At 39.1% G+C, this 15,008-nt stretch overlaps 1 protein-coding gene across 2 annotated transcripts; it reads right to left on the bottom strand.

Annotated features, from left to right (window-relative positions):
• Positions 1-969: 969 nt before the first annotated feature.
• LOC121607055 lies at positions 970-13,677 on the bottom strand. 2 transcript variants are annotated; one of them, XM_041937725.1, is made up of 12 exons: positions 13,363-13,677; positions 7,260-7,355; positions 7,005-7,094; positions 6,258-6,849; positions 5,813-5,879; positions 4,314-4,412; positions 2,618-2,677; positions 2,403-2,513; positions 2,042-2,148; positions 1,610-1,719; positions 1,355-1,454; positions 970-1,276 (listed from the first exon to the last, which is right to left on the bottom strand). In XM_041937725.1, the coding sequence occupies exons 2-12, from the start codon at positions 7,296-7,298 to the stop codon at positions 1,029-1,031; spliced, it is 1,623 nt and encodes a 540-aa protein (XP_041793659.1). In that variant the 5' UTR covers positions 7,299-7,355; positions 13,363-13,677; the 3' UTR covers positions 970-1,028. The 2 variants fall into 2 exon arrangements, with proteins under 2 accessions (XP_041793659.1, XP_041793651.1); XM_041937717.1 differs by lacking the exon at positions 13,363-13,677 and adding an exon at positions 8,873-9,308.
• Between the last annotated feature and the right edge of the window lie 1,331 nt (positions 13,678-15,008).

The following is a 15,008-nucleotide window of genomic DNA, read 5'->3' as shown; positions in this document are numbered from 1 at the left end:
TCATCCAGGTCATTGTAAACTTCAGGGCCTTCAGTCGTTCGCAGCTGGACTAGTCAGGTTGTCTTGGAAGACGTTTCGCCTCTCATTCGAGTAGGCTTTCTCAGCTAGTGCGCTCCAGACTAGATAGGACAGCTCTAGTCTAATGAAATGGTGTTAAGTTCATTTAACCTCTGAGTGAGGCCAACCCCCAAAACCAAGGATGGTATCACTCTATTGTGAGGCAAACGATCCCCCAATTAAGGCGGGGTAGGGTGCAACCCTTGGGTGTCTTGGGTGATGTTTGAAACAAACACAACATCCCGGTACATTTCAAACCGGGGAACACTCTCAGACAAAGGCTGGTGCACCCCAAAGACCGGACACCTCATACTCAGAAGAACAATCTGGTGTATGTAGCCCAGTGCAGTGAGGAATGCACAGACTTGTATTTTGGGGAAACAGCCACTGAGCAGACGCATGGCACAACACAGAAGGACTAACTCTTCAGGTCTAGACTCAGCTGTTTACCTGCATCTCAAGGAGGAAGCACACTCCTTTGGGGATAAAAATGTGCATATTCTGGACAGAGAAGACAGATGGTTCAAAAGAGGGGTGAGAGAAGCCATCCATGTCAAGGTTGAAAAACCGTCTCTGAACAGAGGGGGAGGTCTGAGACACCACCTATCTTCCACATACAATGCTCCTTTCATCTCTTTCAAAGAGATTCAAAAATTTAGCCTCTGAAAATAAACAACAAAGCCATTCACACATGGCTCAAGGCTCCCAATGACAAGAATGCGACACTAACGAGGCAGACGACTGTCGTTGACACCCAAGGGTTGCACCCTACCCCGCCTTAATGGGGGATCGTTTGCCTCACAATAGAGTGATACCATCCTGTTATGTGATGTTAACCATTTACACAAAAGTAACCCCCCGCCAATGAAGCACCTGAAAATGTTTTTGCTTTTAGAATTTATTTTACTGAACATAATATTACAATAAACCAGTACCTTTGAAGTGGACTGTAACTGTGAGACAAACTGCATTTAAAATTGTTGTTTGTTTGATGTACCAGTTGATTCAAGTTTAAGTACAGAAAAAAAAGGCAGAGTCAAAGGTACAGGGAGAGCTTCTGAGCTGGACTGGTCTGGCTGCAGTTGGTTAGATGATGCTGCAGGACTATGGAGACTGGATAAGGACACAGGGTGATGCACCTCAGAGGTATGAACAATATCACAGATCTCAGGTTTTACTGATGCTGTAGCCGCTTTCTGGAAAAGTTGCTGATGAGCAGCTGAAAAACAACACACAAACACTTAAGACAGACTTCATAAAAGACAAAAAAAATGGCATTACCACACCTCACTTTTACCTGCTACTATTGTAAATGAATTCCCAGCATTGCATGGCGTCCCGAGAGAGCCAATAAAATCATTATTGTTTGTAAACTGGGGAGAAGCCACAATGAAGCCCTGAAAAACAGAGAAACAGAGTCCATATTTCAACAAAAACCAATTACCATGCATCAACAATTTAAATTTTACATCACACGACAAGGTATTTACAGCACTTTTTTCACCTGCCAAGTCATTTATTACATCTAAAATAATTCTAATAATACAATTACTTGGTTGTTGAAGACAACAGGCTGTTGAGTTTGTGTTTTCAGCTTAAATGCTGAAGTATTCGCTGCATTTCTCTGAAGAAGCTCCGGCTTAACATCTGTTTGGTCATTTGCTGCAAGGACATAGAAAAACACAAAATCTGGCATTTTAACAGGAAGTCAACTTTTGTAAATGAACATTTTAGATGACATGCTAGTACACTAGCTCAATCTGTGAAACACCCTTTATATTTTTAAATGCAATTAAAATATTAATATTATGATAAAGTATCAATATTCAAGCAGCAGTGGCAGGTGACTTTGAAATGCATAAAAATGACGTGTTTTGACTCAACAGTTACTTGATGGATGAAACATGGGGTTACAATACATAAAAAAAAAACCCTCAGAAAACCTCAACACCAACATATTCTTCAAGAATCTGGTGTGACATACTCGACTCTCCGACGTCCTCATCCTTCAACTGAACATGTGAAGTTTGTTTTTGCCATGGCTCCAGCTCCTCTTCTTCACATTCCAGTATAAGTTCAGATGCTGTGGACCTGATACAGAAAACAACAGACTGACTCTCTTTCAGCATTTTTACATAACACTTCTTCCAAACTGTAAGTCTAAAAAGTGGTGAGTGAAAGGTGGAAGAAAACAGGAAACATTAGTAGATTCTCAACGCTGAGGATCAAGTTTTAAATCTTTATGACTCCAATATAATAATGTGTTCTACATATATTCAATTTATTCAAACTACACATAGTTTTCTAACAACACACAGCCTCATCAAAGACACATATGTAGTTACCTCTGAGGGATTATTGGTACGTAGACGTCTTCATCACAGCTGTCATCAGCTCCTGCAGCATTCAGCTCAGTTGTTTCTACGACATTTTCCATATCACTATCCAAGTCCGATCTACCAGATAAAAAATATAACATTTAATACTCGAGTCAAATGAGCCACAGAGGCACAAGATTTAAGACCTGATATATATTCTGTATAATCCAGTGTAAAATTACAGTCTGTTCGTCACACTGTCGTATTCGTCCTCGTCAATGGTGACCTCCATCTCCTCAAAACTGAAAATGACAAATTACAGTGGAGACATTGAATAAGATCATGATAATATATCTTAGGAAAGTCAATACAGTACTGAAAGACGTTTAAACCTCCTGGAATGTACACTCTCAAAAAGCTCAATGCGAGGCTGTGCTGGAGCCAGGTCACCTCTGATGAAATATGTGTAGCTTCAATCTGATGTTCAACATCATATATGGACGTTAATTGTCTTGTGTGACACATGAATGGCTGTACAATATGATGTGAGCCAATGAAAAAGCCACAGAGAAACCCAGAGCATGCAAAGTAATACAGTGCCGTACAAGGACATTCTGTTCCTGCAGTGGTCCAGGTCCGACGTAAACCAACGACAACGTCCCTGGTTTCCTGTCGCACTGTTTATAGAATACAGTATGTTCAGTATGCCAAAAATTTAACTCAGCACTACAAACATAGGCTTTAAATCTGAAGTTATCTGTTGTGATCAGAAGACTCAGGTATCACTTGAAATGTGCTGGCTAACCATCTAGTTCAGATCAAGAGTTACTTCCTTGGAAGGCTTCTTTCCCTCACAGACATGAGATGGAAGAACCATCACATGGCCTCTGTATGGTGCATGTGTTATCCCATTACGTGGCATGCAGACAGACACAGCAGCGTTTCAAAGAGTATTCTCTGGGAAAGCCTCTGACAAAACAGCGCTTGGCTCACTGGCAGAGTGTGAAACTATCACATGGGCATATGTCGCAGCAGGGGAGGACCCCCCGCCTGGAGTTCTTGGCCACTCTGAAAGCTTTGTCTTCCACAGCTCTCCTCAGAGGAATGGACATATGTACAGTGATACTGAAGAGAGGCAATAAATGTATTCTTAGTACAAGGTTTTGGGACTGCCACTGCACGTAACGGCCATTCCTGCCTGTTCTCTCAATAATAAGTTAATTGTGTGTGAGTCTATGTTAATGTATACCATGTGATATGTCCCTCTTCTCACACCATCATGGCTCAGTGAGTTCATCTGCCCTTCTGCTCTGCTCATGTTTTGGGAATCTTACAATATGTAATTATCAACTCTTCACTCTCACAGCAGCAGGTATGTTACACGAGTTGAGTGTAGTCTATCACCCTGACCATTCAGACAGGGCCATGGCACAGCTTATATCATTTTATCTTTATTATGCACTGTGTACTTATGGTATGTGTGAGGTGCGAACCACATCCAGCATCGCCCTTATCCCAGTGGCTATAACTCTTTGAGGGCAAAGCCAATGCAACCATAGATCACTGGTAATGTATTGCAACCCCATGTTTCATCCATGTAGGTGTAGCCCTCTAAGAGTCAGGCCCCACTGGCTCCACCAAAGTCAGCTGAAGAAAAAAGTTTTGGGATCTGAGCCCAGATGGTGCAGGTATCATATACCATAAGTGTGAACCTGTGAAGGGACTGTGCGCAAAAGAAAACCTTCACTCCTGTGTTTGCACACTGGGATAAACCCAATGTGACGGCTCTTAGAGGGCTGCACATCTACTCATAGAATCTGGGGTTACAATACAAAACCAGCAATTCCACCACTTTACTAGCCAATGGTGTAACTTCATCACTCACTCAGACTTTTGCTGTGGTCCAGCCAAAAACAAGGCAAGTTTGCGACTGCTTACCTTTCAGAGGAAGAGACATGTCCAAGACTTGATTGTGCAGTGGGCTCTTGCATGCACGTGCCAGTAGAGGTCAGCAATATTGAGGATCTCTTTTCATAACTGTGAAAAGAAACCTTGTCATTAGACACAAATCATCATCTGGGAATGTTAAGCATTCAAATTTCCCTTAGCTTGACAAACACCTGAGTTACAGATCAGCTTGTTTCAAGTTGACCTAGTGGCTTTTGTCTGAATGGGTAATTGAAGGCAGGTGCTGCAACTAAGTTTTTCAAATACAATTTTTCATGCTTGTTCCAAAAATTGTAGAAATGACAGAAATTGTACGGATTATATGCCAAATCAAACTGAAACGATCTGCGTGGCTGGAGAGCAGCGATGACAAGGAAAATATTATGGTGCTACAGGTTTACTTGGAGCTGAAAAAAACAGGAACATTTAGTAATGTGTAGGCATATATTTATCATCTGTAGTTTGAAAACTAGCTGCCCTTCAGTTAGAATGTAAAACCATTCACAACTTTACCGTTCTGGTCAGTAACAAAGTATTTTTAAAAGATACTTTACTTGTTGATGTACTTTTATGTATGCTGTTCTTAGTCAGTCAGCCATGTTTTTCTTGTCCAAGAAATGTTTAAACGATATTTATATGGTAAATGAGTCATTTGTTGTTATTTGTTGTTTGTGGTTGTAAGAGGCATGAAGTTAACAGGAAATCAAGGCACACAATTTTTTTGTGGAGAGAAAAACTTAAATGCCTTTATTGATGTTTTTTATCCACATTATTTTGTGTTAGTAGATGAGTATACATAGTACAACATTTGGAAAAAAAAGACACAGTAACGTAAGTAACAAGCATGATGGGCATAAATAAAAAGAGCAAATTAAACTTTATTAAATTAATACCAAACACATCATATAAAGATTTTTGAAATCCTATGAAATCGTGGGGTCGTGGGTCGTGTGTATTGACAAACAGAATTATCACTAAAAAGTCTAGAGGTGCAGAGCTGAATGACCATTAGCCTCTAGAGCAGGCATGTCTAAACTATTGCATAAAGGGCCATGTAGCTACAGGTTTTCATTCCAACCAAGGAGGAACACACAAGGCTTGACTCACTTAATCAGCTGATCTCAGTCTTCTGCTGATAATTAGGTGACCTCTTAGGTGACTGGTTGCAACAAAAACCTGCAGCCACACGGCCCTTTATGGAATAGTTTGGACATGCCTACTCTAGAGTCTAGAGGCTAACAGCTCTGAAAAACTAGCTTAGCTTCTCCAGAGTTGCTGGTTATTAGGGCGGCCCTGCCCACGGCCAGTCTAAGGTAAGCTTTCCGTTTCAAAACTGAAGTCTCCCAACTAACATCAGGTTCCTGATTGATGTCACTTGAGTAACATTATTGGATTTCCACATTCCTCACCATCCACAGATGACTTTATACAACATGCTGATCATTACTTTACATTAATAGTTAATATATAGCCTGTACATGCGTCCTCACCTTGACCATGACGAAAGAACTCCCTTCTCTCTTCTCCTTGACTTGGCCTTAATTTCCTTCAGAGGATCTTCAAAGTAAAAACAAAAAAAACATTCAGTAATGTGTGCTCTTCTTCTCATGGCAGAGAAGACTGACATGAAAAATACAGAAAAACACCACCAAAATGGTAAAATCATGGATTCAATAAGATGAACAGGCTGTCAGACAACTCCCTCAACTGACTGGTGGTGGAGTTATAGGACCACACTCCTTTTATAAAGTAGACACAAATACACAGTTTGAGCATTATTTCTGCCTTTGTGAATTAACAGGCATTTAGTCTTGAACCTGCACAACTTTATGTATCCAGCTCCTGAAAAAAGAAGAGACAAGCTGAAGTCTGATTATTTTTTTTTCTGGTTTTAGGTTCTGACCCTAAAACCAGGAGAATCACAGCAACCATCACCTGCAATGTGAAGAAGAGTGCCTTCAGGCTGTAGGTGTACCCCCTTTGCAAAGATCCCTTCCTGCTCAGTCCTGTTCATCTGTTTCATTTCTGGGTTGAGGCACGCCTTTTGAATTTCAAAAAAGGTTTTATGCCCCATGAAATTCAGGTGCAGGTGTTTGGCCCACTTTTTAAAGTGTGAAAAGGTGCCTCCAGAAAAAAGAACGGAAAGAGTCAAAAGAAGGTGGATTTCAGGAAATGCCTCCCAAAGGTGAGGCGATGACATCCATATGCCCCTGTGTCCACCAAGGCAGCTCCACCTCACCTTCTTCTGTGCCCCACAGTGAGACACCTTCTTCTTGGTTATGGGCTGTCCACAAGTCTGACATTTCTGAAACAGCTCCATCAAGCAGCTGTCATTCACAATAGTTTTTGACTGACTCAAGTCTTTTTCTGTGTTATTATTGGATTTTGACTTCGATGTCAAGCTTAATTCGGTCTCTTGGTGGAAGTGCTCACTCAGACGATCCACAGATGCAACACTGCACAAACTTTCACCAAGTTCATCGGGTGGAGGGGACTGGGATGAAGTGCTGGAAAATCCTGAGGCAATCTGGGATATCAGAGACAGATGTCACATTTGAAAATGAGTAACTGTGTGAGCAACTCTTCTGTACAGGGTTCACAATACCAAAATACATTACTTTTGAGTGTATGTTCTACTCCTTTACACAGAAAAGGTCTTTCAATGTCATGTGGTACACTCACAGGAATTGTCAGGGAAGGAGAAAGTGATGCAGTATCCACATCAGTGACTTGAACACCCAAGGAAGAAGCCTGTGACGACAAACTCGGACCCTAGATTAAAAACATTGAGCCAATGGCACTGATTAAAAACAAGGGCTACATTAAGACTTGTAAAAGAGGATAGCTGTCTAATTACACATCTGTTATAACACAAATTAACCACATGAAAACAAAACATCAAAAACTAGGAACATGCCTGCACTACGTCATACTTACTGAGGTTAACACAGAGACCCGTTGCAACATGCAGTCCATGCTGGAACTTGAAACCACTGAGGTAGAGGTATGGGCGGCTGTACTGGGAGCTTTCGCCTTATTTAAAAAAACAAACCAAACAGTTTTGATAGAAGCACACTTGGTAGCCAGTCATTTTCCACCCAATTTCACATTGGAACAAATTACACAACAAATGGCACATGCTGCTTATGCCAACTTGAATCAACAGCTCACAGCAAGTAAAAAACAAAACAAAACAAAAAAACAACAAAAAACCCCCAGCCAAGTTTGGCCCCTCATGAATTTCTAATACAGTCAGAGTTAAACCTGTATTTTTCCACAAATATTTGTTCTTGAGTGTACTGAAGTAGCATGTCACATGCCATGGTTAAGCTTTAATTGAGCAACAAAATGTTAAAAAAAAATGCTGCAAGAACAATATTTTTCACTCATACACATTTCAAATCAATATGTTGGATCTCAAAGAAAACTTAATATCACTCCAAGTATTGTCATTATCAATAAACTCACTCTGCTCTTTCATTTGTTTCTATCTGTGGGATGTCTTCTTCACTCACCCTGTATTGATCGTTTTGTCAAAGTGATTGTTATTTGAGGTGCTTGAACTGTCTTCCTCCTTCATGCCTCTCAACACATGGAGAGCTGTTTACTCTGTTCTATGCTGGACTCTGTGCTTAATCATTGCTAGACTGACAGCAGCATGTTGTTTCATTTCCTGTCTCTGTACCTTCTGTGTACATATGATGCACTGCATATCACAGCTTAAAAAAAATGTTACAAATAAAAGTCATGCAGTTACATTTTTACTCAAGTAAAAGTAGAAAAGTAGTAGCATCAATAAAGTATTCATTCATTATTCATTATGCAGAATAGGATATTTCAGAAAGTATATTATAGGATTAAAATTAATAGTGTGTTAATGTGTTCATTGCTTTAATGATGAAGCAGGTAAAGGTTTTCTGAATTTTCCTTCGGGAATCACTAAATTTGATATTATTCTATATTCCATCATAATATATTTGTTGATTATATTTTGTACCTTCAAACTAAATCTGCAAGGTAACCAGTATCTTAAGTCATTAAATAAATATAGTGAAGCAAAAAGTATATTTGCCTCTGAATTGCAGTGAAATTAGAATTATAAAGCAGCACAAAACTCAAGTAAATATGCCTCAAAATTAACTTAATAAACTTAAGTGCAGTATCTGAGTAAATTTACTTTGTCTCCAAACGTTTCGAACATTAACAAACGCTTCATTCAGGAATGCTATAGGCTAAACCTGGTAAGCTAGTTATCCGCGATATAGTTACTTCACCTCTTTACTTTCGCATACACCGCCCCCAGCGGAAACCGTTGGCAATGGATTCTGGCTGATGTAGGATTTTCCCATCAGGAGAGACAGGGAATATGCTTCTCAGCCTCAGTTTTCTCCTACATACTACAAAAGCCTGACTTTTCAACACATGGAGGGCCGACATACTGCACTCTTCCTAGACGCAAAATTGCTCTTGAATACTATACACACGTTTGGGATTTCTGGGCAACATTATCTACAGAAACACACCCTTTATAGTTAAAATAATTGATTTACCTCTGTTTGTCTCATATCATCTGATGGCAGAGAAGTACTGAGATCTTCTTGCTGTCTTCCAGAAAACACTGATGGAATTACGTTGGACTTGAGGATTTTTCGGGGCGTTGTTTTCATAAGTTCTGCCTGTATGTCCGGCTCGTAATCTTCCGTCTTAAAATGCTGGCTACAGACTCTAATGTTGCCGTATTTACTTACTGGTGTGTTTTCGTCAAATTTTGGGTTCTGTATGGCCTTTAACCACTTTCTGCATCGCCCCGGGTCCCTTGTAGGCAGAGAGTGGAATACGACTCCCCGAGACCTCGCCTTCTTGTAGCCTTTACAGCCCGGCACAGAACACATCCCCGGCATCGTTACACAGACAAGATTTGGCCACAGGGTAAAATAAACGAGGAATTATACACTGACGACTGCCACCATTTCTGACTTGTCTGTAGTACAGTGTCAAACAGTATGCTCTGGCAATTGGTGAACGTGACCGCTAAGCGTAAACACAAGAGGGTAAAGACGTTGTCGCTTTGCATTCTGGGAAATGCAGTAGTCAAGGATTTTCAGCGGCAAAAAATTCGTGGAGCGGAGGAGGATGGATAGAAGCCAGGTACGATAGTCACACCTAACTCTGCGGTGTCGATTTTAAATGCTAAACTTTACTGACACATAATACAAAAATCACAGGGTTTCCCATGTTACTGAGACGTACAACAAATACTTGATCACGTGATAACAACTGAACCGTTTCCATGACAACTGACCTCCACCACTGAGATGTGGCCGAAAGAATTTCACAATTTCCGGTAAGATGACGTGCGAAAAATATCTTGGCAAATTACTTTTTTGAGGTGAAAGACGTACCTTCAAGCTCACAATTCAAAATGTGGAAGAATATTAAATGTACATTTAAGAATACAATAAAAAAGATTTTACTACCTGTTCATGAGTGCGGCGTCACCTCGCTTAGCGTCGTAGCAGGCTCAGCAGCTAACAGCAAACTAGACCAAGTCCTTATCGACTATCTAGCTAGCTAAAGGGATAGTCGATGTCCAGGTAAACGGATTTGTACAGTGCTGCTTTTTTAAATAAACAAACCCGAGTTAAATAGTATTTATTATCTTCATTATTCTGAAGTGTTGTTTACACCTGTTGACAGATCCTGGTGTTTGTTTTACATAACAACAGTGGACTGTCATTGGGAGTAGATAAAGAAATAAAGGGGCACCTCACTGATTCTACACACAGAGGTAGGTTGACATCAACTTCACATTTACATGATGTCTTCTGTGGCTCTGGAGGAGTTTTGTCAGGTCAAAAAATAAAATCAGAAAATAATTCAATGAAATCAAGTGATGTCATTAGGGTTATCTCATTTTGGGCTTGGAGAATACAATCTTTTGACAGAAAGCCATTGCTAAAAAAAACTGGGGCCATGGAGTTATATATATGTTATGTTATAAATATGTTGACTGTTAACAGACAGGAAGGGTTCTACAAAAAGAGACTATTTGATGCATTTTAGGAAATGGTAGAGTCCAGATATTAGGGTCTGGATGTCTGTGCTGCTTCAGTGTTGACCATTGTTTTTGTGCCTGTGTGCATTCTGCATTTCACACCACATGCACAAGAACATGCAACAAAATTCAGAGTCATTATGTCCAGTGGAGAATGTGGCTGCACTTGAACACCAGAGCAGCATGTACTTCCAAAAAATATAAACCCTACCTTCATGAGGATTAAAATGTTCAGTTTTTGTTTAAGGTTTTCAGAGGTGTTGATTCAACTTCATGTTAATTTTGTAGGCTCAGTATACAGACCGCTATACTGAGAGGTTTCTACCTTCATTCATATAAATGTTGTTTTGACCTCCATCACACCCACCAAACAGGAACAGAATTTGAAAGACCAATAAATGCTGCCTGCCTTTGGGAAGAAAAGCTGATTAACCAAAAACTGTTGGAAAATGTTTTCTCAGTGAATAGATGAATCCCCTCTAACAGGTAGATAAAAACTGCCAAGCCCCTCCCCCCATACGGCGCACTTTTTAATATGGTGAATTAGTGTGCAAGTACATATTTAAGAAGGCCCAAAATAGCCATATAAGCCTGCCTTCCTACACATAGGCCTTTATGTTTAAAATGTTTCTAAAACTACCACGTAATTGAGAAACATCTCTGAAATCTAGAAATAAACAACAAACCTATGTTCAAACATTTTTCATTTGCTTATTTGAGTGTTTTCATTAGGAAAGAACATCTGGTGAAGTTTGTGTGATCTGAGTTTGACCAACAGGTGGCAGTCTGGAATTAATAATACAGGGCAGAGGCGCTTCCCATGGAATCACATTACAGCACGTGAGAAAACGTGCCTTAGACAACAAATTATTTCATCTTGCATGACTTTTAGGTTTTAATGTAGAAGTTCAACATGTTCATCATCTAAATAGGCTGACAGTCAGTGTTGCACTATAAACTGAATGTCAGCATATCATAGTTGAGTCTGCAGATTCGCTTGTAGAAACTATGTTCAGTGGGTTTTTTTTTATTGAGTGGGATTTTGTATGGCTTTAAGTTAAAGGACATGGAAATCCCACATATTTCTCCTCTAACCTCCACAATTGAAGTTGCTGCAGTGTCCACTGGCTTTTTTCTTGGGATCTTTACTCTTTGAGTTTGATACTTCAGTCTTGAAAATACTGACTGAAATATTTTGGCTGCAGGTCTGCATGTAAGTACGAGCTGTGCAGTCTGAATATGCCAAAAGTGTTGGTGGTTCTGGGACTCAGTTTACTGAAGCTCCTGTAAGTGTAACAGGCCTCATTCATTAAAACATCTGGATAAGATAGGAGGGGCAACCCCTAGTGATGCTCAAAACACCCCACTTATTTCTCGAAAGGTTCACACATGGTTTTTGTTCTGGTTTAAGTGTTTCATTCTGGATCTGTATTTATTTACATAATAAATTTGATTCGCATTCCTTGACCTGCAACAAAATTTAACTTGGGTTGTGTTTCGACAGTTTGTTATGCTGATTGTTGAGCAAGTCACTCTTGTTAATTGTGTACAAACTCATCCACCACCTATGCCTTGTTCACACACTTATGTTCTTTGTTTTCAGTTTCAAGTTTGTTCCCTTTTTCAGTCAAAAGTTTCAGTCAAACTCCTCTTTCACTTCATGTAACTGTATAAGAACAAATATGCTATGAGAATACCCTGAACTCCCACACCTGACCTGCAGTTAGGTTTATAAACCACTCAACCTCATCTTTTTACACAGAATCTGAATGTGTCAAATACCTAAATATCTGATCATTTGAACATCTATCGATCTATCCATCATGTCAACTTTACAGTTATTATACAAATACTGGCATACAGGTTACATGATAATTATCAGTAAACACAATAATAATACTCTGTTGTAATTGTCTATTGTCTGTTCTATAACTTCATGCTGAATGTGCATATATTTTTATTAAATCTTGAAGGAAGAAAATCTGGATTTGTGACACACTGGAGTAAAGTAGAGCTTTTTAAGCCTCTATGCAATGCTACTTAAATTATTAAACCACCTGAAATGCATGTTAAACCACAAATAACAAATTCACAAAGCAGTTACTAGAGGTAGTGAGAAGTAAAATTTGTAGCAGACTTCTAGAAGACATTAATATTGTCACTAATAACACATGTTGGACATCCACAAGCCACAGCCATAGTAAATTTCAGCCCAAGTTTATTGCAGTCCTCTTGTCTGGTTTCTCACCAGCACGGAGGAAAAAGTAGTTCCCACACAGTGCAAGGACTGTACTGTCTTTTACACTGGTTCTTAAGAGCATTAAAAAAATTTAATACGCTACCGTGATTCTGCAAACTAAATATTTCTGTCAACTGTGTTAATTTGCATTTGGCACTGCCACGTTTTAGCTTTGTAAAGCCAGCTGTCAAAGCTGACAATAAAAACCATGATGTTGGCCCTGAACAGACCTGTAGATTAACTGAGCTGTCATGTGGAGCAGATCGCTTCTATTGGAAACTTTAGCAATTTTCTGTGATTCCTGTTTTAAATTAACCATTTACATATGTATTTACATTTAAATATGCATTTTAAAGCAGAGATTCACAACTTATGTGATGAAGATGTACTTTCCCCCTTTCTGTATGTTTATTTCTTACAGCTAACTGTTCTATGTTTAACCCAGCGTGCTATGTGAGCTTCGATGACAAAGTGTATTTGTCAGTCAAATGACAATTTGACAGGTGACCAAATGAAACGCACCGTTACCTTGAAAAAAAATCCGGATTTATCTGGTTTTGAACATTGTTGGAAAAATTTACGATACTATAAGTACACAACTCAACAATGTATATAACACAAGTATATTCGTTTTTAGGACATTTTAATGAGTAAATGTTACAGATTGTGCCTTTATTACAGTCGAGGTCACGCAATGATGTTATTAGTCAGAAACATGACCTACAGGGCTTTCACACGATACTTACAAGTTCAAGAGATAGTTGGCGACGTCTCCATCAGTTCGTAGATTCTTTTCTTCTTTTAACTTTCTCCATCTTGTAAAGCTATAAGATATGTTTATCCTTGTTTTCACTCGCAGACGGTCGCTCTCTTTTCTTGCTCTCAGACCTTCTTCAGATCTATGGACTGGTTTCGATTTCTTTGCCACTGGGGCTGAAGTCTGACTAATATCAGAGGGTTGTGTTGTTTTCGCCCGTTCTTTTGCCATGAGTTAAATGCCTCGTCAGTCTTAATTTCTTTACATAGAGCTAATAATCATACTCATAACAACTTACAGTAAGCTGGCTTGTTTTCAAATGCCTGCCTGATTTCCGCCAACAGCAACAGCACTTCTGGTCTGAACTCTTCATAATAAAAGCATAACGTCGACTGAAGTTAAGAAAACAACAAAAAATTTGTCACAATTGCAGAAACTTTCATCAAACAGTCCTTCTGGTCTGCAATTATAATTCAAAACATTCAATACGGTATACAAGACGTAACAAATTGCACAAAACTGCACAAAACCAAAAGATGTTCCAACAAAAGATAATACAGTAGACAAAACAACAAATCAAATAAAAATAGGTTGAAATGAATTTAAAAAACACCTCAAAAACAAATAGATACAGTAAAAAGTATGAAGGTTTTGCATGAGTTAATGCTGTGTACTGAGACAGAAACGGGGAGTGTTTGTGGTTTTTCATAAGAAAAGAGACTGAATTTCTGAAAGAAAAGGGGGTTTACAGAATTTCATTCTTATCAAGGTAAAATGTACCCTTCAAAGCAAAAATTGTTATTTTTGTGTCATAATAGTGGAATGATGTCATTTGAAATAACAGTGTCAGATTCGTTCTTGAACGAAATACATGACTGGCAAGCTTCTGCCAAAAATAATGTACATTACCTCAACAAACCTGTGAGGTATAATATCTGTCTCCCTAAAAGCAAAAAATCAACAATGTTCACATATTTTACAATAAAATAGTTTGCAAGATAAACATTTTTAATTGTACTTCATTGGCTTGGCTACATAAAAATTTTGCAGCCACCGACATCTGTGTCACACAATGTCACATAATTTCCCATGAATGGATACACAGATTTTATATTTTCACAAGAAAAGCAGACCCACCTGCAATTAACCGACAGAATGCAAATGCAAGTAATGGCTATTCCTACAAAAATGCCAGCCATTAAAGCATCTAATATGTTATTACAATCAAGAAACTTAATGCTGTGGTCTAGTGGAGTAAAAGCGAAGTAAGGCTTAAAATCACCTAACACAAAAGTTACTTGGATTGAAAACATCTGTCAAAAATACACTCCCTGAAACAACAAAGGATGATTTATTATATTATTATTAACTGTACATCTGTTTCAACATGTTACTCAAATTACAAATACTGAATGAGGCAGAATTATGAGAATAAGTTAGCAGTGTTTCCACCACAGGAATAGGCTGACATCAATGGCCAGACTAACCATTAAAGGGGCCCTGGGCCATTGTCATTGGGCCCTATGCTGACAGCCGTACCTTACCGCCCTCTGTAAAGCATGTATGTCCTCTGTCACCCCCAAGTTTCCCACTACTCCTATACTTGATAATTAGTGGAGTAACAACTACAAGGCA

This window comes from Chelmon rostratus, chromosome 1, assembly GCF_017976325.1.
Source record: "Chelmon rostratus isolate fCheRos1 chromosome 1, fCheRos1.pri, whole genome shotgun sequence".
In the NCBI taxonomy this organism is placed as follows: domain Eukaryota; kingdom Metazoa; phylum Chordata; class Actinopteri; order Chaetodontiformes; family Chaetodontidae; genus Chelmon; species Chelmon rostratus.
This window is presented reverse-complemented; position numbering and strand designations above follow the sequence as displayed.

Excerpts from the sequence above, each read along its gene's own strand:
- LOC121607055 (XM_041937717.1), bottom strand. The coding sequence starts at position 9,223 with ATGCCGGGGATGTGTTCTGTGCCGGGCTGTAAAGGCTACAAGAAGGCG. Across the intron at positions 4,413-5,812 it reads GTTCTTTCGTCATGGTCAAG|TTATGAAAAGAGATCCTCAA; the intron begins GTGAGGACGCAT and ends TTCTTTTCACAG. Across the intron at positions 1,720-2,041 it reads TGAGGACGTCGGAGAGTCGA|CAAATGACCAAACAGATGTT; the intron begins GTATGTCACACC and ends ATGTCCTTGCAG.